The following is a 19,627-nucleotide window of genomic DNA, read 5'->3' on the forward strand; positions in this document are numbered from 1 at the left end:
TCTCACCAGAGGGTTGTTCCAGTGCGGTTGTTCCAGGAGTCCAAGGCTGTCTGCCTGCCCTGTAATTTTCCTGGAGAAATGTTTCTCCGGCCTCTTCCACACTCTGGCCATTTTCCCAGCCAGCTCCCACAGCAGTAATCCTCCTGCTGGATGTCTTGGGTGACCTATGCCCCCCCCCCCAGTTCACATTCTGCATTCAGACCCTCCTCTAGTCCTCCCCTCCCTACCACTGCTACTACTGGCATGCAAACATGTTTTCCCTTCTTTTAAGGGACAGTGAATGAGAGTCACAAAAAACAGTGAATCAGGAGCTGGACCTTAATTACATTCACCTGGATCGCTGTGGTTCCACTTAACTCCTTAATGTTGTATTCTTTGTAAAATGCACAATTGTGAAACATAGGCCAACCGATCTGACTCTGAGGAAAACAGAGGATCCCCAATGAGACCCTGGGTCAAAAGGAAGTTGAAAGTCAAGGTCACATGGCTTCAATTCAAGGAGCGACCTGTTTTTTCCTCTTAAAATTTCTATTTTGTTGTAAATTTCCAGAAGAGAAATGAAGTGACAAGGATGGAGAAAGGTCAAGCCAAACCAAAGGAAACTGCTTTAAACTGTGATACAATACAATATGTAGGTATATAAGTGGAACGATTATTCTAACAAGTAAAATATTATTAACAATTCATTGTTTTTATAAATGCATTCTAAATATCATTATATTTCTTCACAATCTACACTCCTATGTTGCAAGAATAGTCCTATCTTGTATCCATCGTTCAAAGGGGACCTTGGCATTATCTTTCCAGTGAATAAATATCAGTTTTTTATCAGAAGGAAGGATGCAAAGAGTTCATTTACATTAACCCGTTGTCAACACATATAAAGTTGGTCTGTAATATTTATGCACCTTAATACTTTCCTCCAAAATGCAAGCTTTGGACATCCTATGAACATATGTTTCAAAAAAGCATTTTCCTAATTACATCTCTAGCAGCAAAAACACTTTTTAGAATTCTAATACACTTGTATTAAAAGACGCCTGCTTCTTGGGAGAAAAGCAATGACAAACCTAGACAGCATCTTTAAAAGCAGAGACATCAGCTTGCCAACAAAGGTCCATATAGTAAAAGCTCTGGTTTTCCCAGTAGTGATGTATGGAAGTGAAAGCTGGACCATCAAGAAGGCTGATCGCTGAAGAATGGATGCTTTTGAATTCTGGTGCTGGAGGAGACGCTTGAGAGTCCCATGGACTGCAAGAAGATCAAACGCATCCATTCTTAAGGAAATTAGCCCTGAGTGCTCACTGGAAGGACAGATCCTGAAGCAGAGGCTCCAATACTTTGGCCACCTCATGAGAAGAGAAGACTCCCTGGAAAAGACCCTGATGCTGGGAAAGATGGAGGGCACAAGGAGAAGGGGACGACAGAGGACGAGATCGTGGGACAGTGTTCTGGAAGCTACGAACATGAGTTTGACAACACTGAGGGAGGCAGTGGAAGACAGGAGTGCCTGGCATGCTCTGGTCCAGGAGGTCGCGAAGAGTCGGACATGTCTAAACGACTAAACAACAATACACTTGTATAGAAAGGGACTATCTACAAGCTTAACGGAGGCGGATAAATTCTAAACATTTTTCCTTGTAGAAGACCTAATTCGTAAACTAATGTCACATTAACTCCCAAAGGTAAAACATTGTCCTGCTGATTGGATAAGATACAGCAATATCGAAAGCACCACGATGGCCAGAAACAATTACAGTATAAAAAACTATATGAAATAATGCAAAACATCACAACTATCAAACGGAAGTCTCTGAAAGTCCTTGAATAAATCATGGTGCCAGACTTTACCCAGCAGAGATCAAGCTTATAAAGCTTTGTATAATCAGTCAATGTCCAATTCTGATGTCCAACTCTGAACTGCTGAACAGTATTTCTGGATAGCAACTACTGTTTCATTCAGTTCTTCATCAGCCAATTAGTTCAACAAAAACTCGTAAGTAAAAAGATGTGTAATTTCTTCATTAACTGAAAATAAAATATTCAAACGATGACCTGCACGTATATAACAATAATCTCAATTAGTGTGGAAATTATAAACATAAAAAGGTTACATACCCAATCTTTTTTTTGAATGGATATAATATACATGAGAATGAAAAATACTCAGTGCTCATGCGATTATGTAGTCACTGTTACTAACAACATTTTTTGAAAAATATATATAGCCAGCCCCAGGTGATACTGATAACAAGGAGACCGAGCTTAACGCCACAGTACAAAGTAACAGCAAAGATACAGATAATCAAATAAAACAATTGAAGTCTAATTCAGAGTTACGTCCCCCTGGATGAATGGATTTAAACATAAAAATAAAACGGGTTTCCTGCTGTTGTAACTGATGTTCATAATCTTTTCTGATACCCTTTGTCCTCTGATTCACCCATAAAACTGTGGTGGACTCTCCTTCGTTGGAAGTTTTCAGCAGAGCTTGGATGCCCATTTGTCATGGATGCTTTACTTGAGATTCCTGCATTGCGAGAGGGTTGAACAATGACTCTTGTGGTCCCTCAGCACTCTGCAATTCCATGATTCCTATGATGAACCCTAGACTTGCCAGCTGTACATGTGAAAAGGACCTAAGGGTCTTAGTACACCACAAGATTAACATGAGTCAAAAGTGTGAGGCAGCAGCAAAATAAGCTAATGTTATTTTAGGCTGCATCAACAGACATCTGGCGTCCTGATGATTGGACGTGATATTACTGCTCCCTTTTGCCTTGGTCAGAACACACCTGGAGTACAGGGTCCAGTTCTGGACGCCACAATAAAAGGAGGATATTGTCAAGCTGGAACATGTGCAGATGAGGGAGACCCAAATGATACACCGCCCTATACCCGGAGTTCTGAGTTGGATATGTTTTGTCTCAAAAAGAGGAGATTAAGAGGAGATGTGTCAGCCATAGTCAAATACTATGATTCTCCTTGCTGTGCGTTCTTTGATGGATTGTCATCTTAGACCTCTGCATGAAGCTCTTTCCACATTCTAAGCACTGATATGGTTTCTCCCCTGTATGAATTCTTTGATGGAATGTGAAACTTTTCTTCCATTTGAAGCTCTTTCCACATTCCAAGCACTGATATGGTCTCTCCTCACGGTGAATTGTTTTATGGGAAGTGAGATGTTCCTTACGACTGAAGCTCTTTCCACATTCCAAGCACTGATGTGGCTTCTCCCCTGTATGAATTATTTGATGTAAAGTGAGACTTCTCTTTGATCTGAAGCTCTTTCCACATTCCAAGCACTGATATGGTCTCTCCTCACTGTGAATTGTTTTATGGGAAGTGAGATGTTCATTCCGACTGAAGCTCTTCCCACATTCCAGGCACTGATATGGTTTCACCACTGTATGAATTCTCTGATGTAAAGTGAGACTTCTCTTTGATTTGAAGCTCTTTCTACATTCCAAGCACTGATAGGGTTCATCCCTTGAATGAGTTATTTGATGGGACGTTAGACTTTTTTTCCTATTGAAGCTCTTCCCACATTCCAAGCACTGATAGGGTCTTTCCCCTGTATGAATTCTTTGATGGGAAGAGAGCTGGGAGCCCCTACTGAAACTCCTTCCACATTCAAAGCACTTATATCCTCCCTCCCCTCTGTGAATTCTTTCATGTGAAGTAAGGGTATACTTCTGATTGAATGTTTTTCCACATTCCAAACACTGATACGGTGCCCCCCCTGTATGAATTCTCTGATGGGAAATGAGATTTGTCTTCCAGGAAAAGCTCTTCCCACATTCCCAGCACTGATATGGTTTCTCCCCTGTATGAATGCTTTGATGGCAAATGATACTTCTCTTCCACTTGAAGCTCTTCCCACATTCCAAACACTGGTATGGGTTCTCACCACTGTGTGTTATTTGATGGGAAGTGAACTGGGATCCCTTAATGAAGTCCGTTCCACATTTGAAGCTTCTATATGGTTCTTCTTTTCTGTGAATTCTTTCATGTGAAGTGAGACTATCCTTCCGACTAAAAGTCTTTCCACATTTCATGCAGAGATATGGTTTTACCCCAGTGTGAGTTGTTTGATGGGAAGTGAGATGGTCCTTCCGACTGAAGCTCTTTCCACATTCCAAGCACTGATATGGTTTCTCTCCTGTATGAATTCTTTGATGGGCCTTAAGCACAGCCCTGTGACCAAAGCTCTTTCCACATTCTAAACAGGGATGGGGTTTCTTCCCACTGTGAGTTATTTGGTGAGATGTGAGATGGGACCTATGACTGAAGCTCTTTCCGCATTCCAAGCACTGATATGGTTTCACCCCAGTGTGAATTGTTTGATGGGAAGTGAGAATATTCTTCCGCCTGAAGCTCTTTCCGCATTCCAAGCACTGATATGGTTTTTCCTTTGTATGAATGCTTTGATGACCCTTTAAATGCCCCCTCTGCCTGAAGCTCTTTCCACATTCCAAGCACTTATGAGGTCTCTCTCCTGTATGAATTCCTTGATGAGCCATGAGCTTAGCTTTCTGACTGAAGCTCTTTCCACATTCTGAGCACTGATACAGTTTTTCACCTGTGTGAATGCTTTGATGGGCTGTGAGCACAGCCTTTTGACTGAAGCTTTTTCCACATTCCGAGCACTGATATGGTTTTTCCCCTGTGTGAATTCTTTGATGGGCCTTAAACACAGCCTTGTGACTAAAGCTCTTTGCACATTCCAAGCACTTATATGGTGTCTCCCCTCTGTGGATTTTCTGATGGGAATTGAGATAGGATCTCTGATTAAAGCACTTTCCACATTCCAAGCAATTATGGGTTTTCCCTGCACTGTGAGTTATTTGATGGGAAGTGAGATGGGACCTCCGACGGAAGCTCTTTCCACATTGCAAGCACTGATATGGTTTCTCTCCTGTATGAATTATTTGATGGGCTGTGAGTGCAACCCTTTGCCTGAAGCTCTTTCCACATTCCAAGCACTGATATGGTTTCTCCCCTGTATGAATTCTTTGATGGGCCTTGAGCACATGCCTGTAACTGAAGCTCTTTCCACATTCCAAACAGTGATGGGGTTTCTTCCCACTGTGAAGTATTTGGTGGGAAGTGAGATGGGCTCTTTGCCTGAAGCACCTTCCGCATTCCATGCAATGATATGGTTTCTCTCCTGTATGAATTCTTTGATGAGCCATAAGCTTAGCCTTCTTCCTGAAGTTCTTTCCACATTCCAGACACTGATATGGTTTCTCTCCTGTATGAATAGTTTGATGGGTCGTGAGATTGGACCTCTGACTGAAGCTCTTTCCACATTCCATGCACTGATATGGCTTCTCCCTGCTGTGAGTTCTTGGATGGAAAGTGAGACGTTTCTTCTGACGAAACGTCTTACCACCTTCCAAGCACTGATAGCGATTCTTCCCAATGGAATTTATTTTATGGGAAGTGGAATGGGAGCTCTGACTATAACTCTCTCCACACTCCAAATATTTATACACCTTCCCCACTCTGTGAATGTCTCCCTTGTTCATAATTTTCAATCCATCACCACCTGCATCAAAGAGAGAAACAGATTAGAGCCTCAGGAAGAAATGGAGCCCCAAATTATTCAAATAATGGAGCACTGCTAATGGAATGTTTGTGATCGATGAAGAATTAAAGGGGGTTAGATCTACGGACTTACTACGAGGTTCACTGCCTTTGTTGACTCTCCTTGACACACTGATTGATGGGAACCTGAGATTCAAACAGCCTGGCATCTTCCAGGATGGATTTTGTTTGACCAAATCATGGAATCTGCCCCATCTGCAAGGTCAGTTGTCTCTTTGGTCAACCAGAAAGCGTCAGAAGCAAAAAAAGAAAACCTCACAGAAGCTGCTACTTCTGCCACAACATGGAAGGTTACATTCAAGAAGGTCTGGGCAGCTCAGACCAGCCTGGTCATGGTTTAAAAAGACATATGTGGGGCAAGAATATTCGCAGACAGAACAGTAGATTCAAGGTGAGCTGTGGGGAATGAGAATCCCAGATGCTGTCGAGTGCCATCAAAATATTTATATATGTATTGGATTTCAAGACAGATATTATGGTCCAACAGGAAGCCTTACTGAGAGAGTCCATAATCGCACGATTCTCCTCCATGACTTCCTTATGCAGAGCTCTCTGGTCAGGATCCAGCAATGCCCACTCCTCCTCTGTGAAATACACAGCGACATCTTCAAAGCACAGAGGACCCTGCAGGAAAAGGAAAAAGGTCCCCTTCTGAGACAGCATAAAGATTATGCTCAGTCGTTTTCTGTCCGTTAATTGTTGTGTTGTTTTAATGGGATTATTTTGCTGCACATTTTAGGTATGGCTGTTTATTTTAATGATTTAATGTGACTTCTGGGTAGGCGTGAATGGCAAACCGACTGCGAGTTTGAAAGCTGCATCAAACTCTGCTCTGCAGTGGATTGGGGGAAGCTTCTCAGGCAAGGTGCACCCCGAAAAATGCCTCAAAAGGGTATTTGAGGTGTCGTGATGCCCTGCAGACAGCAAACGGCAACTCGGTAGCTCCGGTTTCTGCCCCTGCACCGAGAGGCGAGTGGGGGTGAAAGCCGAGAGAAAAGCCAACGATCTAGGCACCAGCATGATTCTGTGTTGCAAAGCCTCTGAACTAGTCAGCAGTGGGCTATCTTTCCAAATAATTTCAAGCCGATTGGCAAGGTGAGAAGGAAAATTTATTACTAATTCGGCAAAAAACAGGAGGTTAAAAAGGAAGTCTACTCCCATCTGTGGGTATTTTAACCACATGAGAAGTTTTACAAGTGGGAAACTGGGGATCAACCTTTGCAGTTAAAGCCACCTAATGGGAGAAGGGGACGACAGAGGACGAGATGGTTGGCCAAGCTGTGGGAGGCAGTGGAAGACAGGAGGGCCTGGCGTGCTCTGGTCCAGGGGGTCGCAAACAGTCGGGCACGACTAAACAACAACAAATGGCTGACAAAGACAAAGGATTATACAAAGCTTTTTAAATGCCAATTTAAAAACCTGGTGGAACGTAGGGATTTTTTATTAATTTGGGAAGTTATTAATACTTTTAAAACTCAAAGAATCTTGAGATATTGGAGAAAATAACTGGGACTGAATACTGTGTCAAGTTTCAAGAGCAAAGAAAGTGGATTATAATTATATTCTGGAAAGATTATTTTGGAATTAAAACTACATTGGAATACTAAACTATATTTTCACTGGACATTGAGTATCAGCAAATGGAGTCATTCTTTTGTTTTGTTTTGCTTTTTTGTTTAAACCAACTGGAACTGAGATAAATTTTACGGTTTGGACTACTTTATTTTACATAGTAAATAGCCCTGTGTAAAAGACTGTTATTTACATATTTCTTTCACTTCTTAATTTAATACCTCTATGTCTTATACTTTTATAACATAAATTTCTATATTTCTATACATTTATATTTTAGAATATGACAAAGTATATATGTATGGAAGACCTTTATCCTTTTCAATTTGGATTTGTAAATTTGCATTGATCCTTTCATTTATAATTCAAAGTTAATTCTAGGTGTTGGTAAAGGGTCAGAACAAAGGGAAACTAGCCAAATGCTGTATTTTTCCAGGTTTTGTGAAGTGACCTTGACAAAGGGTTGATAAGGCCAAGCAGCTTGGGACTTGGTGGGAAAGGCTCTTTGTTTTGAGAGCAAATTGGTCAAGGCTGAGAAAATGTTGGTGTTGAATTTAAGAGTAGTAACACCAGGCAGAAAGGTTTCTTTCCAAGAGGGTACCAGATCTGAACTTGCTGATCCTTTTTCAGAATTTAAACTATAAATAGGTAACAACTTTTAAAAAACCTGTGGCTGCATTAGCCACCCAAACTGGAAATAAAATAAAATACAATGTTAGAAATGATGGGGGAAATGAAGGAATTAAATGTGAGAACCACTAAAGTGGAAACTGGGTTAAAAGGGGTGAAGGAGAAAACTAAATGTACACAAGGAGAGGTGAAAGGTGTGAAAAGGGACCAGGAAAAGTTAAAGGTTGATGTAGAAGGAGTTTACGCATCTCAGGAATTGATGTCGGACACCTAGGCGGTGGCTGAGATGAAGCAGAAAAATGGAAAATCAAGAGAATGAAGCAAAAAAAACTTTGAGCAGGAGATTTTTTTTCCGGCCCAGAGGCTCCCTAGCTGCCCCCCTCCTCTGACTCTTTCCCCACACAGCTCTTTCCCCATACCAGATCTGTTTCCACAGCTGCTGCTTCTCCTCCGTTCTCATGAAAAGATGGATGAGGAGGTCTGGGGGGCAACCTTCGGTCACCTGCGAGAGACAAAAGTCAAAGGGAAGCCATCAGCTCCTGCGTCTCTCAGAGGTTCAGCAGCGCATTTCAGGCTAGAGACGGGCCTTAGAAAATGTCTTTCTTGCAAAGTGCATTTAGATATTTGTACTCATTTCAAACTTAATTTGGGTCAAAATACATCTCCCCTCCTTGGCGCTCTTGGCCCCAAGCGCTTCCCCCCCTAAAGATGAACAGAACCCACAGATTAGTTTCAATATCCACAGAATGAGAAGAAAAACTCCTTCCTCTTTACCTAGTGGCCTCCCTCTGGTGTCCAATCGAGTCCTCTGTGCCTCAGAGGAAGCAGGGTCCATTTCTGCAAACAGATCCTTTCCCGGAAAGAGCAACAAGGATCAAAACAGAGAATAGGGAGAAGGATTAGAAAAGGAATGACCGAAGAAAACACTTTAGGGGAGCAGATCTCATCCCTTGTTTCCCAAAAGGCGGTGAGCCATTAGGAGAGCATCTTGGAAGGCGCCCTGTTTCTGAGTTTTTATTGGCATAAACTCAGGAGATAAGCTATTTTTGGCTTATAACATTCTGAGCCCCTTGGGAGTTTCCAGAGGAAAGTCTCTCTCACCTGCTGCTCTGCCTGCTTTCTCTCCTCTGCCTGACTCAGGAGGAAACCTTCGGCCAGGGCTACAGCCTGGGAACTGGTCTCTGCTCCGCATTCCCTCACCCAGCTCTCCATCTCCAGCGGAAGGACAGCCAGGAACTGTCTTGTTCATCCATTGGTGCTCTCTGGAAACCTCCAAGAGATCGGAAGGAATCCTGTAGTCTTCTGTCGAGTTCCGTCTATACGATTTAGAGTTGCTCACAAATCCTACAAAGCAAATACATTGTTCTGTTACCAGATTGATACAAGGTCAGGAGAAGAAGCGAAGACAGAATGATGATGGGTAAGTGAGTAATTTGTGCTGAATATAATTTAGACACTAGGCCATAGTTGGGGTCTTAAGCTGGGGACCCTCAAGAGTGCTCTCTCTTCCTCTCCCACCCCCACTTCAGGGCCCATTTCCTTCCTGCCTTTGCCTTATTTTCTAGCACTTGGAATCCCCAACGTCCTCAAGGCACACTACTTGGGTGGGGTCCTTTCTTGTTGTTCTGAGGGCCGGGTGATTACCTGGCCAACCCCCCAGGGCTACCTGGGCGAGGCCAAAGTAAGTCTAAAGGCAGCCAGGTACAGGGAAGCTTTTAAGGTTTGTTGTCTGTGTTTTAATTTGTTGGAAGCTGCCCAGAATGCCTGGGAAACCCAGTCCGAGGGGAGGCATATAAATTTATTATGACTATGATTATTAGATGGGGCCAAAGAACAGTGCTAAAAAGCAAGTCAAGTAGAATTCACCTTCTTTCTGTTTTAAATATAGTTTTAATGTTGTCATTGTCAGTTTGCATTTATTAGTACAGAAAGTACTGATCTGATGCATAGAGATCTTTCCTATTCTAATTAGTTCAAGAGGCTTCTGGAAGCTTCTTTGTGTGAAAGAAACAAGCAGAAGGTTCCTGATGTCTGGGTTATTCCTTCAGAGAAGCTGAGTACTGCTGGATTAGTCTGTCCCTGTTCTCTCTTCTGTCCAGGTCATGCTGACTATAAGAGTAAGGCCAGAAGGAGCCTTACTCTCTCTGTCTTCTCTTTCTGTCTCTTTCCCTTCTGGTGTGGTATTCTGTATATAGTGTTAAGCTTTAGACATATTATTATAAGCTATTGTAAGTTTAAGTTAAGTCTGCTGCAAGTGAATTTCTTATACATGGTGCCAATCCTGAATGTATGCCAATCTTGAATTGTGACCCTTAGGCTCATTTGCCTTCAGTAGCAGTAAAGCTCTGCTGAACGAAATACAATGGCCTCTGGTCTATCCTGCAACAGAGAATCCGGCAAAATGTTTAAGTTTCACTCTGCTCTGGATCAATAGGAGTAGAATTCATCTACCCTGGGAACGTCGGGAAAGGGAAGGTTAATAATAATAATGGTATCAAAAGCCTCTAAGAGATGCAGCAGAGCTAGGAAACAGCTCTCACCTTTGTCCCTAGCCCACCAGAGATCATCAACTAGCGTGAACAAGGCAGTTTCAGTCCCATGATGAGGACTGAATCTTAAAATTTAAAATGCAGAATGGCAGACGAAGGTAATGGACTACATGGAACTGGCTGAGATGAGTGGCAGAATCCGAGACCAAGGAGAAGAGTCGGTGGAAGAAGACTGGAAAAAAAGTTTATTTTCAGAAATATTGTAAAATTAAGGAATGTTAGAAAGATGTTGGAATAGAATTATGTGGTTTTAGCAGAAAAGATATAAAGGATTAGATTAAGTAAAAATGAATTGGTGAAAGAAGAGAATGTAAAATCACAATATATTAAGATAAATTATTAAGATAAAAACAAAGCTGGAAAGGATTTGCTGGAATACCTAACTGAATTAGAATACAAAAATGGGAGGTGTGAGGAGGGCAAGGAAGTAAGTGAATGAAAGCAAGTGATGTAAAGGTTTGATTTGTGTGTGTTTTTCAATTGTTTGTATTTTTTCTGTCTTTTTTATTTTTCTTCTTTTCTTCTTTTCTTTTTTCTCTTTGTAATCTTGAATAAATATTATTTTTTTAAAAATAAAATTTAAAATGCAACGGATTAAAAACCATTTAAGAGCATTATTTGACATCCCCCCCCCCCCCAGCTTGTCCCCGTGAGTCTGGGCTCTTCAGGGCTCCCAGCAGGGCCAGGTCCCTCCGGCCTCCCAGGAATCTCTTCTACGGGGGGGGGGGAGTGTGGGCCCTGCCCGCCCCGGGCCAGGAAAGGCCGGGCAGGGAGCAGCTGCTTGGGGGTCCTCCTGCGTCCTCCCCCCCCCGTCTCAGGGAGGGATCCCAGGGGATGCTGCCCAGCCCTCCAGGCGGAGCTGCCCGGGGTCCCCAAGGCAGCAGCAGCAGCAGCCCGAGGAGGAGCTGGAACCCCCCCCCCCAAAATCCTTATTTGCTGCGTTTCTTTTCCGGCCCCCGCTTTCCGCCCGGCCCCCCAGGGCCTGGTTCCCCCCCCCCACCTGAAGGGGGTTTCTGCCCCCCCTTCCCCCAATGGAAGGACCCCTCGCCTGGCCGGGGGGGGAAGAGGCCCCCCAGCTGAGCAGCCCCCCCCCCCACGGCAGGACCCCCTTCAAGGCCCAGCCAGGGAAGAGGGGGAGACTCACCCAGGAGACCAGAGGGGCGCCTCCGGAAGACCCGCCCCCGCCCCCTTCCTTTCCTTTCCCGTCCTCTCTAGGAATGGGGCTCAGCTGCTCTTAACCCTTGGCGCGCCCAGCTGGTGCCTGGTTTGGGGGAGCCGCGGGGCCGGAGGATGTTAGCGGAGAAATCCGAGGGCTCCCTTGGGCAACAAGCAAGGAGAGCAGCCGGGAGGCTTGGTCTTGATGGAAGACAGGCGCGACAGGACAGGTGGAACAAGACGGGGACCAAGCACAAAAGCCACAAGCATGAGACCCCCCCCCCCCCCCCAGCTAGACAGAAATTCCTGCAAGGAGGAGGAGATGGGGCTGGAAAAGGCTCTGCCAGAAGCAGCAAGGCTCTCTGACTGGTGGACCGGGTCTCCCCGGGACTGGCTGGCTGGCGGGGGGAAGCCCTTCCTCCTGTGATTGGAATTTGATGGTCTTAGATCTATGGCAATGTTCATAACCACACGTACCTAGATCAGCACAGGAAGACCAGCCTGGAACCATTTTGATTCCTAAACTGACCAAATCCTTTCTCTGCAAGGTTAAACTGGAAAAGTCTCCCCATTGTCTCTTCCCTCACAAATCCTGTCTCAAGGATACATTTAAGATATGAATAAGGTGTGATCCTGTGACCTGGCCCAGAAAATAAGTATTTTACCACTACAAAAGACTGGCCAGGCTCCCCAAGAAATCCAATCAAGGAACCTGCCAGACAGGAGATAAACTGTGACAGGAGAAAAACAACATTTAAATTTCTGTGATGTAGGTGGGATGTATCTGAGGGGTGGTCTTAGGTTACACCCCTTCTGTGATGTATGCATAATGTTTCTGGGGGTGGTCTTGATCTACAGGATGGGAATTTAAAAAAGTATAAGCCCTTGCACAGCATTTTGGGGGGTCCTCTTCTTCTCCTGCGGGTGAGGGGAGCACCCTGTTGCAACAGATCGATAAAGATCAGGCTTACGAGCTGCTTTGCTTCTCAATATTCTCTGGTTGGCCTCTGTTCTTTTCTCCTACCAATAGGGAACCTATGTAAGGACTCTATATGGGCTCTTGGATACCCCATCAGGGAAAAGGGCATATTTTTATTTACAACACTCCCCTGGGAGGGGTCCATGGCTTGCTGGACTGGCGCCTCTCTCTCACAGGTGGCCAGGAGGACTGGAGGTGGCCCAGGTTTGTGGGGAGAAACAGTGTTTTCGATGTTTCTTAACAAGCGCAATGATAATGTCAAACCTTATGGTGCTTTCAACCTGCTGTGGCAGTATATCTTCACACTTTTTAGTTTCAGATATCTGAACAAGAGTCACAAAGGCAGATCTTCATTTGCAGTCGTTATAATATCGCCTTCACCTCCTCTTCCTGCTCCCTTGTCAACTCTTTGCCCTGCAAAACCATGCTTTCATTGCTTGCTTGTGTGTGTGTGTGTGAGTTTGTACAGTGGTATCTTGGTTCTCAAACTTAATCCATTCCAGAAGTCTGTTCCAAAACCAAAGTGTTCCAAAACCAAGGTGCACTTTACCATAGAAAGTAATGAAAAATGGATTAATCCCTTCCAGACTTTTTAAAACAACCCCTAAAACAGCAATTTAACATGAATTTTACTATCCAATGAGACCATTGATCCATAAAATGAAAGCAATAATCAATGTACTGCAGTCAATCAGTAACTGGGTTCGACACAGTCACAGAAACAAACCAAAAAAGCCACAAAAAAGCAAAACGTTTAGCAAAAAACAGACAGACCTCAACATACCACTCAAAACGGAGCATATTTGGCTTCCGAAAGAAGTTCGCAAACTGGAACACACATTTCCAGAATTGCAGTGTTTGGGTTCCATGTTGTTTGAGTGCCAAGGCGTTTGAGAACCAAAGTACCACTGTAGTTTAATGGTAACACAGTTTCTGATTTTATTCCCTGACTTTTGTTAGTTGGGAAGGCCTTAGGAGTTTTCTCCATGGGAAATTCTCGGAATCATCCAATCCTTGTGCAAACTGTTTCTCTGGAACAGATTTATTAATAAAACTTACACGCTGGTGGGATTAAGAAAGCCACACAGGCACCGCAAAGCAGTTCACAAAAGAGCAGTAGGTTGTATTCAACTGTTTTTATTAAAAAAAAAGAAACGGAAACAAAGGGATCCGCTTGGCTCACTAGTATGTGTAGAAAAGTCACTGCGGGCAGCGGGCCGTTCGTAGGAAGCAGCGAGGGCTGAAGTGTATTGCAGCCTGCCAAAGGGGGCCGCCAACCCAGACCCAAAACGAACAAAACTTGGTCCTCGGGAAGGAGGAATGTCTCCAGGGCTGAGCCCAGGAAGCAGCTCAGCTCAAGAGGGGAAGGCAAAGAGCCCCACAGAGCCCGTCCTGGAGGCTGGAAGACAAGAGCTGGGCAGGCAGGGAGGGTGGGGCCTTTCCTGAGCTTGCTCCCCCCCCAGGGTCTCGTGCCCCCCCCCCAGCATGGAGCTGCCCCAAGGCTGCCTTCCAGCAGCGCCGTTTTTTGCTCTTTGGTGGAGGAGCCAGGTGGGCAACGCGGACCAGGGCCCAGAGTCCCGCCCAGGCGACTTCAGTACCGTCCCAGCACGGTGGCCAGCAGGGCCATGCGGATGTACATGCCGTTCTCTGCCTGCCGGAAGTAGGCGGCACGCGGGTCCGAGTCCACCTCCACGCTGGAAGGAGAGAAAGAGGGGGGAGGTCATGATCCCCACCAAGTCAGCAAGCGTCCCAGGTTGCCGCCCCTCGCCCTTCCGAGGGCCCAGAGCTCTGCACACGACGTGCTTCTCTGCATGATGCTTTGCCCTGCAAGGTAGGCCGCTCTTCGAACTCAGCTCCAGTTCCTGCATTGCGGGGGGGGGGGTAGATGACCCCTGATGTAGAAGTGCAAATATCCAGAGTGTGGGGATCAGATGGGTTTACGATGAGGAATTATAAAATAGGCATCAAGCCATTGTGCCCGCTATGAAAGCATGGCGTTCACTGGGTTTGATTCATTGGCAATAATTTCTGATCAAATCCCACAAGCCTCTCCATCTCTGGCCATTTCTTCTACCGTCTATTTATCAAGCTTGACAAGTCACGAACACAGCCCAGTTGCCAGTTGCTTCATCAGGCATCCTCAGTACATCTTTAGATAGATCTTAGGGGCCAGGAAGAGGGTTCACAGGGAAATGGTGAATACTCTTTCCTTGCCATTCTTCCGTCCTCTCCTGTTTACGACCTTCCTAAAAACATTTCTCTTTGCTTCCTCTTTTATTTACTCTGAATTACATATGCATGCTCAAGTAGGAAATTAGCCCTCTGTAGCTTTAACTTTAACTTTGTCCCCATGTGGGGTTTTTGGAAATGCTCAGAGGAAATCTGATTGGTTCTTACAAACACTGTGTAAAAAGTTCTTTTGTGAATAATAAAACGACCTGGGCCGGAGGGTGGAGGGGAATTACTATTATACACACTCCTCCCAGAGTCTTGCCGGTTGAAGCCTCTGAGTGTATTTTATCAAAGTTCAACCCTTCCTTTGCTTTGGGAATGCCACACCCTGAGGTTCCCTTCCAACTCTGATGCTCTGTGGTTCTACACATCCCAAGGCGACCGACTGAGGCTGGGTGTTCCCATCGCCAAACTACACCCCCCCCATCTGACACCCCCTTCTACTGCTCCAGAGTCTCAAAGCAGCCAGAAGCAAAGAAACAGGGACGAAGCTGTTGACGCCTGCTGCTTATGAACCCCCCCCCGACCCACAGATCTTGATCCTCCTACATGGGGCCTCTGCTGGGTCCACTACTGGTCCAAATTCCTCAGCCCCACCCAAAATGTCCCTTCACCCTATTTGGCAAGCAATTCCCTGGCCAGCCGTGCCCCCTCCCTCCCCCCCCTGCCCTTCCGCACCTGATCTCGTTGACCCTGGGCATCGGGTGCATGACCACCATCTTCTTCTTGGCCCGGGTCATGATGTGAGGGGTCAGGATGAACTGCCCAAAACACTGAGGAGGAAGGAGAGGAGCACAGCCAGTGAGCCTGCGTCTGGGCCTGGCCCCACCCCTCCCGCCAAGGGACCCTCTGGGTGGCTTCAGGGTCTCCCAGCCTGGCCCGGAGGGAGGGAGGCCGTGGGGACGCCATGGGGTGGGGGCAGCAATTCAGGGCCCCTCCCTCACTCACCGCCTCAAACTCCTGGACTGAGGCAAAGCGCTCCTTCTGGATGCGGGTCATGTAGAGGACGTCCGTGTCGGGCAGAGCCTCCTCGATGTTCTCAAACTCCTCCTGAGAATTTATTAACGCGATTATGGCTCCTACATTGATTTACTTGCCTTTTTGTTGTTATTCCTTAAAATCCACACGCCTCTCAACCGGAACAACGGCAACAGAGCCTGCCTCAACGCCGGTGTTTGCAGAAAGATAACACCAGGGAAAAAATCTACAATGGTTTATATGGTGTAAAAATACCCCATGATTTATACTCTGCCTTTTTCCGCAGAAGGGGACTCGAGGCAGCTTGCACGGATCAAAACAACACACAGATCAAACATGGAAAAGGGAGAAGAAGAAGAAGAAAATGCTTTAGCCGCTCAGCAGCCTTCTATCTCCAATTGCAGTCAGACCTCGGGTTGAAGTTCCTTCAGGTTGAGCGCTTTTGGGTTGCGCTGTTACTTCCGGGTTCTGCCACTCGCGCATGTGGTCAAAATAACGTCATGCGCTTGCATGGAAGTGGCAAATCATGACCCGCGCATGTGCAGACGCAGGTTGCGTCCGCTTCTGGATACAAAGGGGGCTCCGGAACGGATCCCATTTGTATCCAGAGGTACCACTGTATACCATATTGGCCCAAGTATAAGCCGCACCTTTAAAACTGGAGGAGGGAAAAGAAAAAAAGAAAAAAATACCCGAATATAAGGTGTTCCCTTCCTCGCTACTCTTGGCTGCATACTGGGCGCTCCTGGCTGCATATCATAAGACTGTGAATATAAGCCATGCTTTAGCTTTTCACGGTAGGAATTTTGGGGGAAAGTGCGGCTTATATTCGGGTCGATATGGTAATTGTATTTTTTAAAAAAACTCTGTCCAAAGGTGCCTTTGGGGCAGTTCCCCTAACTGGTGGTTCTCTGAAGCACAGGTTTATGGAGCCTGCCCTGTGGCAATAGCTCCTCTAATAAACGGGGTCTCTGCCAGATGCTGAGCTTATGTATCTCTCTTGCCTGTGCTTTTCTTTAAGGTGTTAAATGAACCATTAAGAGGGCGCTTAGAAGTTAAAATGTGTCTCACCTCCGAGTTTAAACAGTCTAAAAATGCCCAAATCGGTTAAATTCAGGAAGGGAACGGCTTCCGTAGAGAACAGCAAATTAAATAAAATGCTAATAGATTTGCTTTTGATACTCTTTTAGCTCTGTTAAAATACAGCAGGGGGGGACCCCCAGCGCAGCCCCCTCCCCCTCACCTGCTTGATCCCCTTGGAGGCGACGAAGTGGAAGATGTCGGCCGGCATGCGGAGGTTGGGTGGCGTGACGTAGCGCAGGCTGACCCGGTAGAGAGTGAGCAGGCGAGCCAGAGAGTGGACGGTCCGGCCGTGCTTCAAGTCCCCCACCATGGTGATCTGGGGGGAGGGCAGAGGCAGCCGTGAGCACCCCTGGCCGGGGGGGAGGCCCCCGCAAAGAAGCCACCACCCCAAAGAAAAAACCCTCCTGAGCGAGGTCCCCTCACCGTCATGCCGTTGACCGTGCCCAGCTCCTCCCGGATGGTGAAGATGTCCAACAGGCCTTGCGTGGGGTGCTCCCCGACCCCGTCGCCCGCATTGATGACAGGCTTGCGGCAGTGCTTGGCAGCCAGCTGGCACAAGGAGGGAGGGAAAGAGGGAGTCAGCAGGGGCATTCCTGCAGAGCCCTTTCACGGCCACCCTGGAGAGACTGTACCGACTGCGGTCCCCATTTCATCCTTTCTGGGAGATGGAAGCCCAGTGCCCGTGGCGGTTCCCAGGGCCACACCAGAGCCCAGGGCTCAAATTCCCACTTGGCCATGAAGCTCTCACTGGGAGTGACCCTTGGGCCAATCGCTGCCTTTCTCAGCCTGGCCGGCCTTGCAGTGGGAGGTGGTTGTGGGACGGGAATGAGGAGGAGGACCCTGGAGAGTTCATTGGGTGGGGGCTTTTGGCCACCCACCACCTCTCTCAGCCTAACCTACTTTGCAGGGTCGTTGTGAGGATGAAATGGGAAGCGGGAGAATGAGCTCCTTGGAGAATAAGGTGGTCCAGAAATCCAATCAAATACAGTGGTGCCTCGCAAGACGAAATTAATCCGTTCCGTGAGTCTCTTTGTCTAGCGGTTTTTTCGTCTTGCGAAGCAAGCCCATTGACAGCTTAGCGGATTAGCGGCTTTTAGCGTCTTATCAGCTTAGCGGATCAGCTGATAAGCGGCTTAACTGCTTAGAAAAAAGGGGGGGAGGGAAAAAACCCCGCAGGAACTCGCAAGACATTTTCGTCTTGCGAAGCAAGCCCATAGGGAAATTCGTTTTGCGAAGCGCCTCCAAAACGGAAAACCCTTTTGTCTAGCGGGTTTTCCGTCTTGCGAGGCTTTCGTCTTGCGGGGCACCACTGTAAACCAATAACTCGGCTGCCTGGGGTGGGAGTGGCTCAGAGCCTCCTCTAGGCGGAAGAAGAAGACTCAGGGAGGGAAAACAAGAGGCTTTAGGGAACAGCCCCGCTGATAGCATAGGCTGGATCTGTTCCTTCTCCTCAACACTGGAAAGGTCATCCGCATGGAAGAGAACCGGGAGGGGTGTACCAGCCAATTAAGGGGGGTGGGCATTTTTCTTTCTCCATGTTTCCTGCTAAGGAATTAATATAGAAGTTGACTAAAGTAGGCGCAAGGATGCAGCCTTGTTTAACACCATGGGAGGTTTGGATTTCCTTGGCTAAATGGCCCTGTCGGTCACACCTAACCCAGACCCAAATGTTGTCGTATAAACTGCAGATAAGACACAGTAGACGTCTGTCTATGTTTGAGGCACTTAGTTTCTGTCAAAGCCTATCTCGTGATAGTAAATCGAAGGCAGATTGAAAATCTATGAAAGCTGCATAGAGGGATCCTCCTTTTCTGGAGGTATATTTTTCCACAAGACGTTGGAGTCCTAGGCCTTGGTCTAAGGTTGACCGGTTTGCCCTGAAACCAGCTTGTGCTTCTGTAAGGACATGTTCTCGCTCCATCCAATCCTTTATTACGTAAGTGGGCAGCATATAGTTTACTGATAATGCTTAGGAGAATAATTGGCCTGTAATTGGCAGGGTCCGATCTGCTCCTTTCTTGGGATGATGATTGCTAGACCCCAATCCTCTGGGACGGTCTCCCTTGGAGGGGAGCAGCCTCACCTTGGATGCTCAGAGATCCCTTTGCTGTAACCCCTGCACTGCCGGGGGTGTGACTGGATAACCTTTGGGTCCCCCTCCCAACTCAACAGTCCTACGATTCTCTTTGCTGGGGCCCCCCAAGGGCCCTGTGTCCCATCAGAGCGGCCTTGGCCGGAGCTCACCTCCACGGCCCCCGGCTGGGGGTGCCTCAGCACCAAGACGTCGGCGTAGCAGCTCATGGTCTGGACCGAGTCCGCCAGCGACTCCCCCTTCTGGCAGGAGGAGGTGGCCTCCGAAAAGGGCAGGACGGAGCCCCCCAGGCGGTACATGGCGGCGGCAAAGGAGCTGCTGGTGCGCGTGCTCGCCTCATAGAACATGGAAGCCATCACCTTGCCCTGCGCAGGAGGAAGCAGCGGACTTCAGTACAGGCGGGGGGCTCCCCCTCCCCAACCCCAACCCCAACCCCTACCCCTCTGGCCCCCACCTCACCTTGAGGATGTCTATGTTGCGCTCCTTCTGGACCATCATGCGCAGGTTGTGGGCCACGTTGAAGAGGTGAGACATCTGCAGCAGAGGGGAGAGGGGTGCTCAGTCAAACAGGAGTGGGTCTCAAAATGCTACCAAGGGCATTATACTATTCTATGGTGTTCAGCAGCGTTCGGAACATATGGCGTACCGTTCTGGTCGGCACACCTCAAAAAGGGTACTGAAAACTTAGGGAAGGATCAGACAAGGCCAGTGCGGCGTTTGCCTGTTTGTTTAGAGCCTGTCTGTACA

General features: G+C 46.9%; 2 protein-coding genes across 4 annotated transcripts in view; both read right to left on the reverse strand.

Moving 5' to 3' along the window:
• Nucleotides 1-572: 572 nt before the first annotated feature.
• Nucleotides 573-19,627, reverse strand: part of LOC307211686 (uncharacterized protein) — a 57,740-nt gene continuing 38,685 nt past the window's right edge. Inside the window, exons 1-6 of one of the 3 annotated variants that reach the window (XM_079968546.1) lie at nt 10,353-10,369; nt 8,914-9,156; nt 8,587-8,662; nt 8,232-8,314; nt 6,108-6,234; nt 573-5,551 (exon numbers count right to left, since the gene is read on the reverse strand). In XM_079968546.1, the coding sequence (XP_079824672.1) occupies nt 2,967-5,551; nt 6,108-6,234; nt 8,232-8,314; nt 8,587-8,662; nt 8,914-9,024 (2,982 nt within the window). In that variant the 5' untranslated portion in view covers nt 9,025-9,156; nt 10,353-10,369 and the 3' untranslated portion in view covers nt 573-2,966. Of the gene's footprint in view, nt 5,552-6,107; nt 6,235-8,231; nt 8,315-8,586; nt 8,663-8,913; nt 9,157-9,678; nt 10,181-10,352; nt 10,370-19,627 lie in introns of those variants that run through there. The other 2 variants (XM_079968545.1, XM_079968547.1) reach the window with 2 other exon arrangements.
• CAD (carbamoyl-phosphate synthetase 2, aspartate transcarbamylase, and dihydroorotase) overlaps nt 13,617-19,627 on the reverse strand; it is a 43,151-nt gene continuing 37,140 nt past the window's right edge. Inside the window, exons 38-44 of the mRNA XM_079968377.1 lie at nt 19,340-19,414; nt 19,033-19,245; nt 17,212-17,337; nt 16,949-17,104; nt 15,676-15,777; nt 15,406-15,500; nt 13,617-14,189 (exon numbers count right to left, since the gene is read on the reverse strand). Coding sequence (XP_079824503.1) covers nt 14,087-14,189; nt 15,406-15,500; nt 15,676-15,777; nt 16,949-17,104; nt 17,212-17,337; nt 19,033-19,245; nt 19,340-19,414 — 870 coding nt within the window. The 3' untranslated portion in view covers nt 13,617-14,086. The remainder of the gene's footprint in view (nt 14,190-15,405; nt 15,501-15,675; nt 15,778-16,948; nt 17,105-17,211; nt 17,338-19,032; nt 19,246-19,339; nt 19,415-19,627) is intronic.

Source organism: Podarcis cretensis, assembly GCF_951804945.1.
Source record: "Podarcis cretensis genome assembly, chromosome: 3".
NCBI lineage: Eukaryota > Metazoa > Chordata > Lepidosauria > Squamata > Lacertidae > Podarcis > Podarcis cretensis.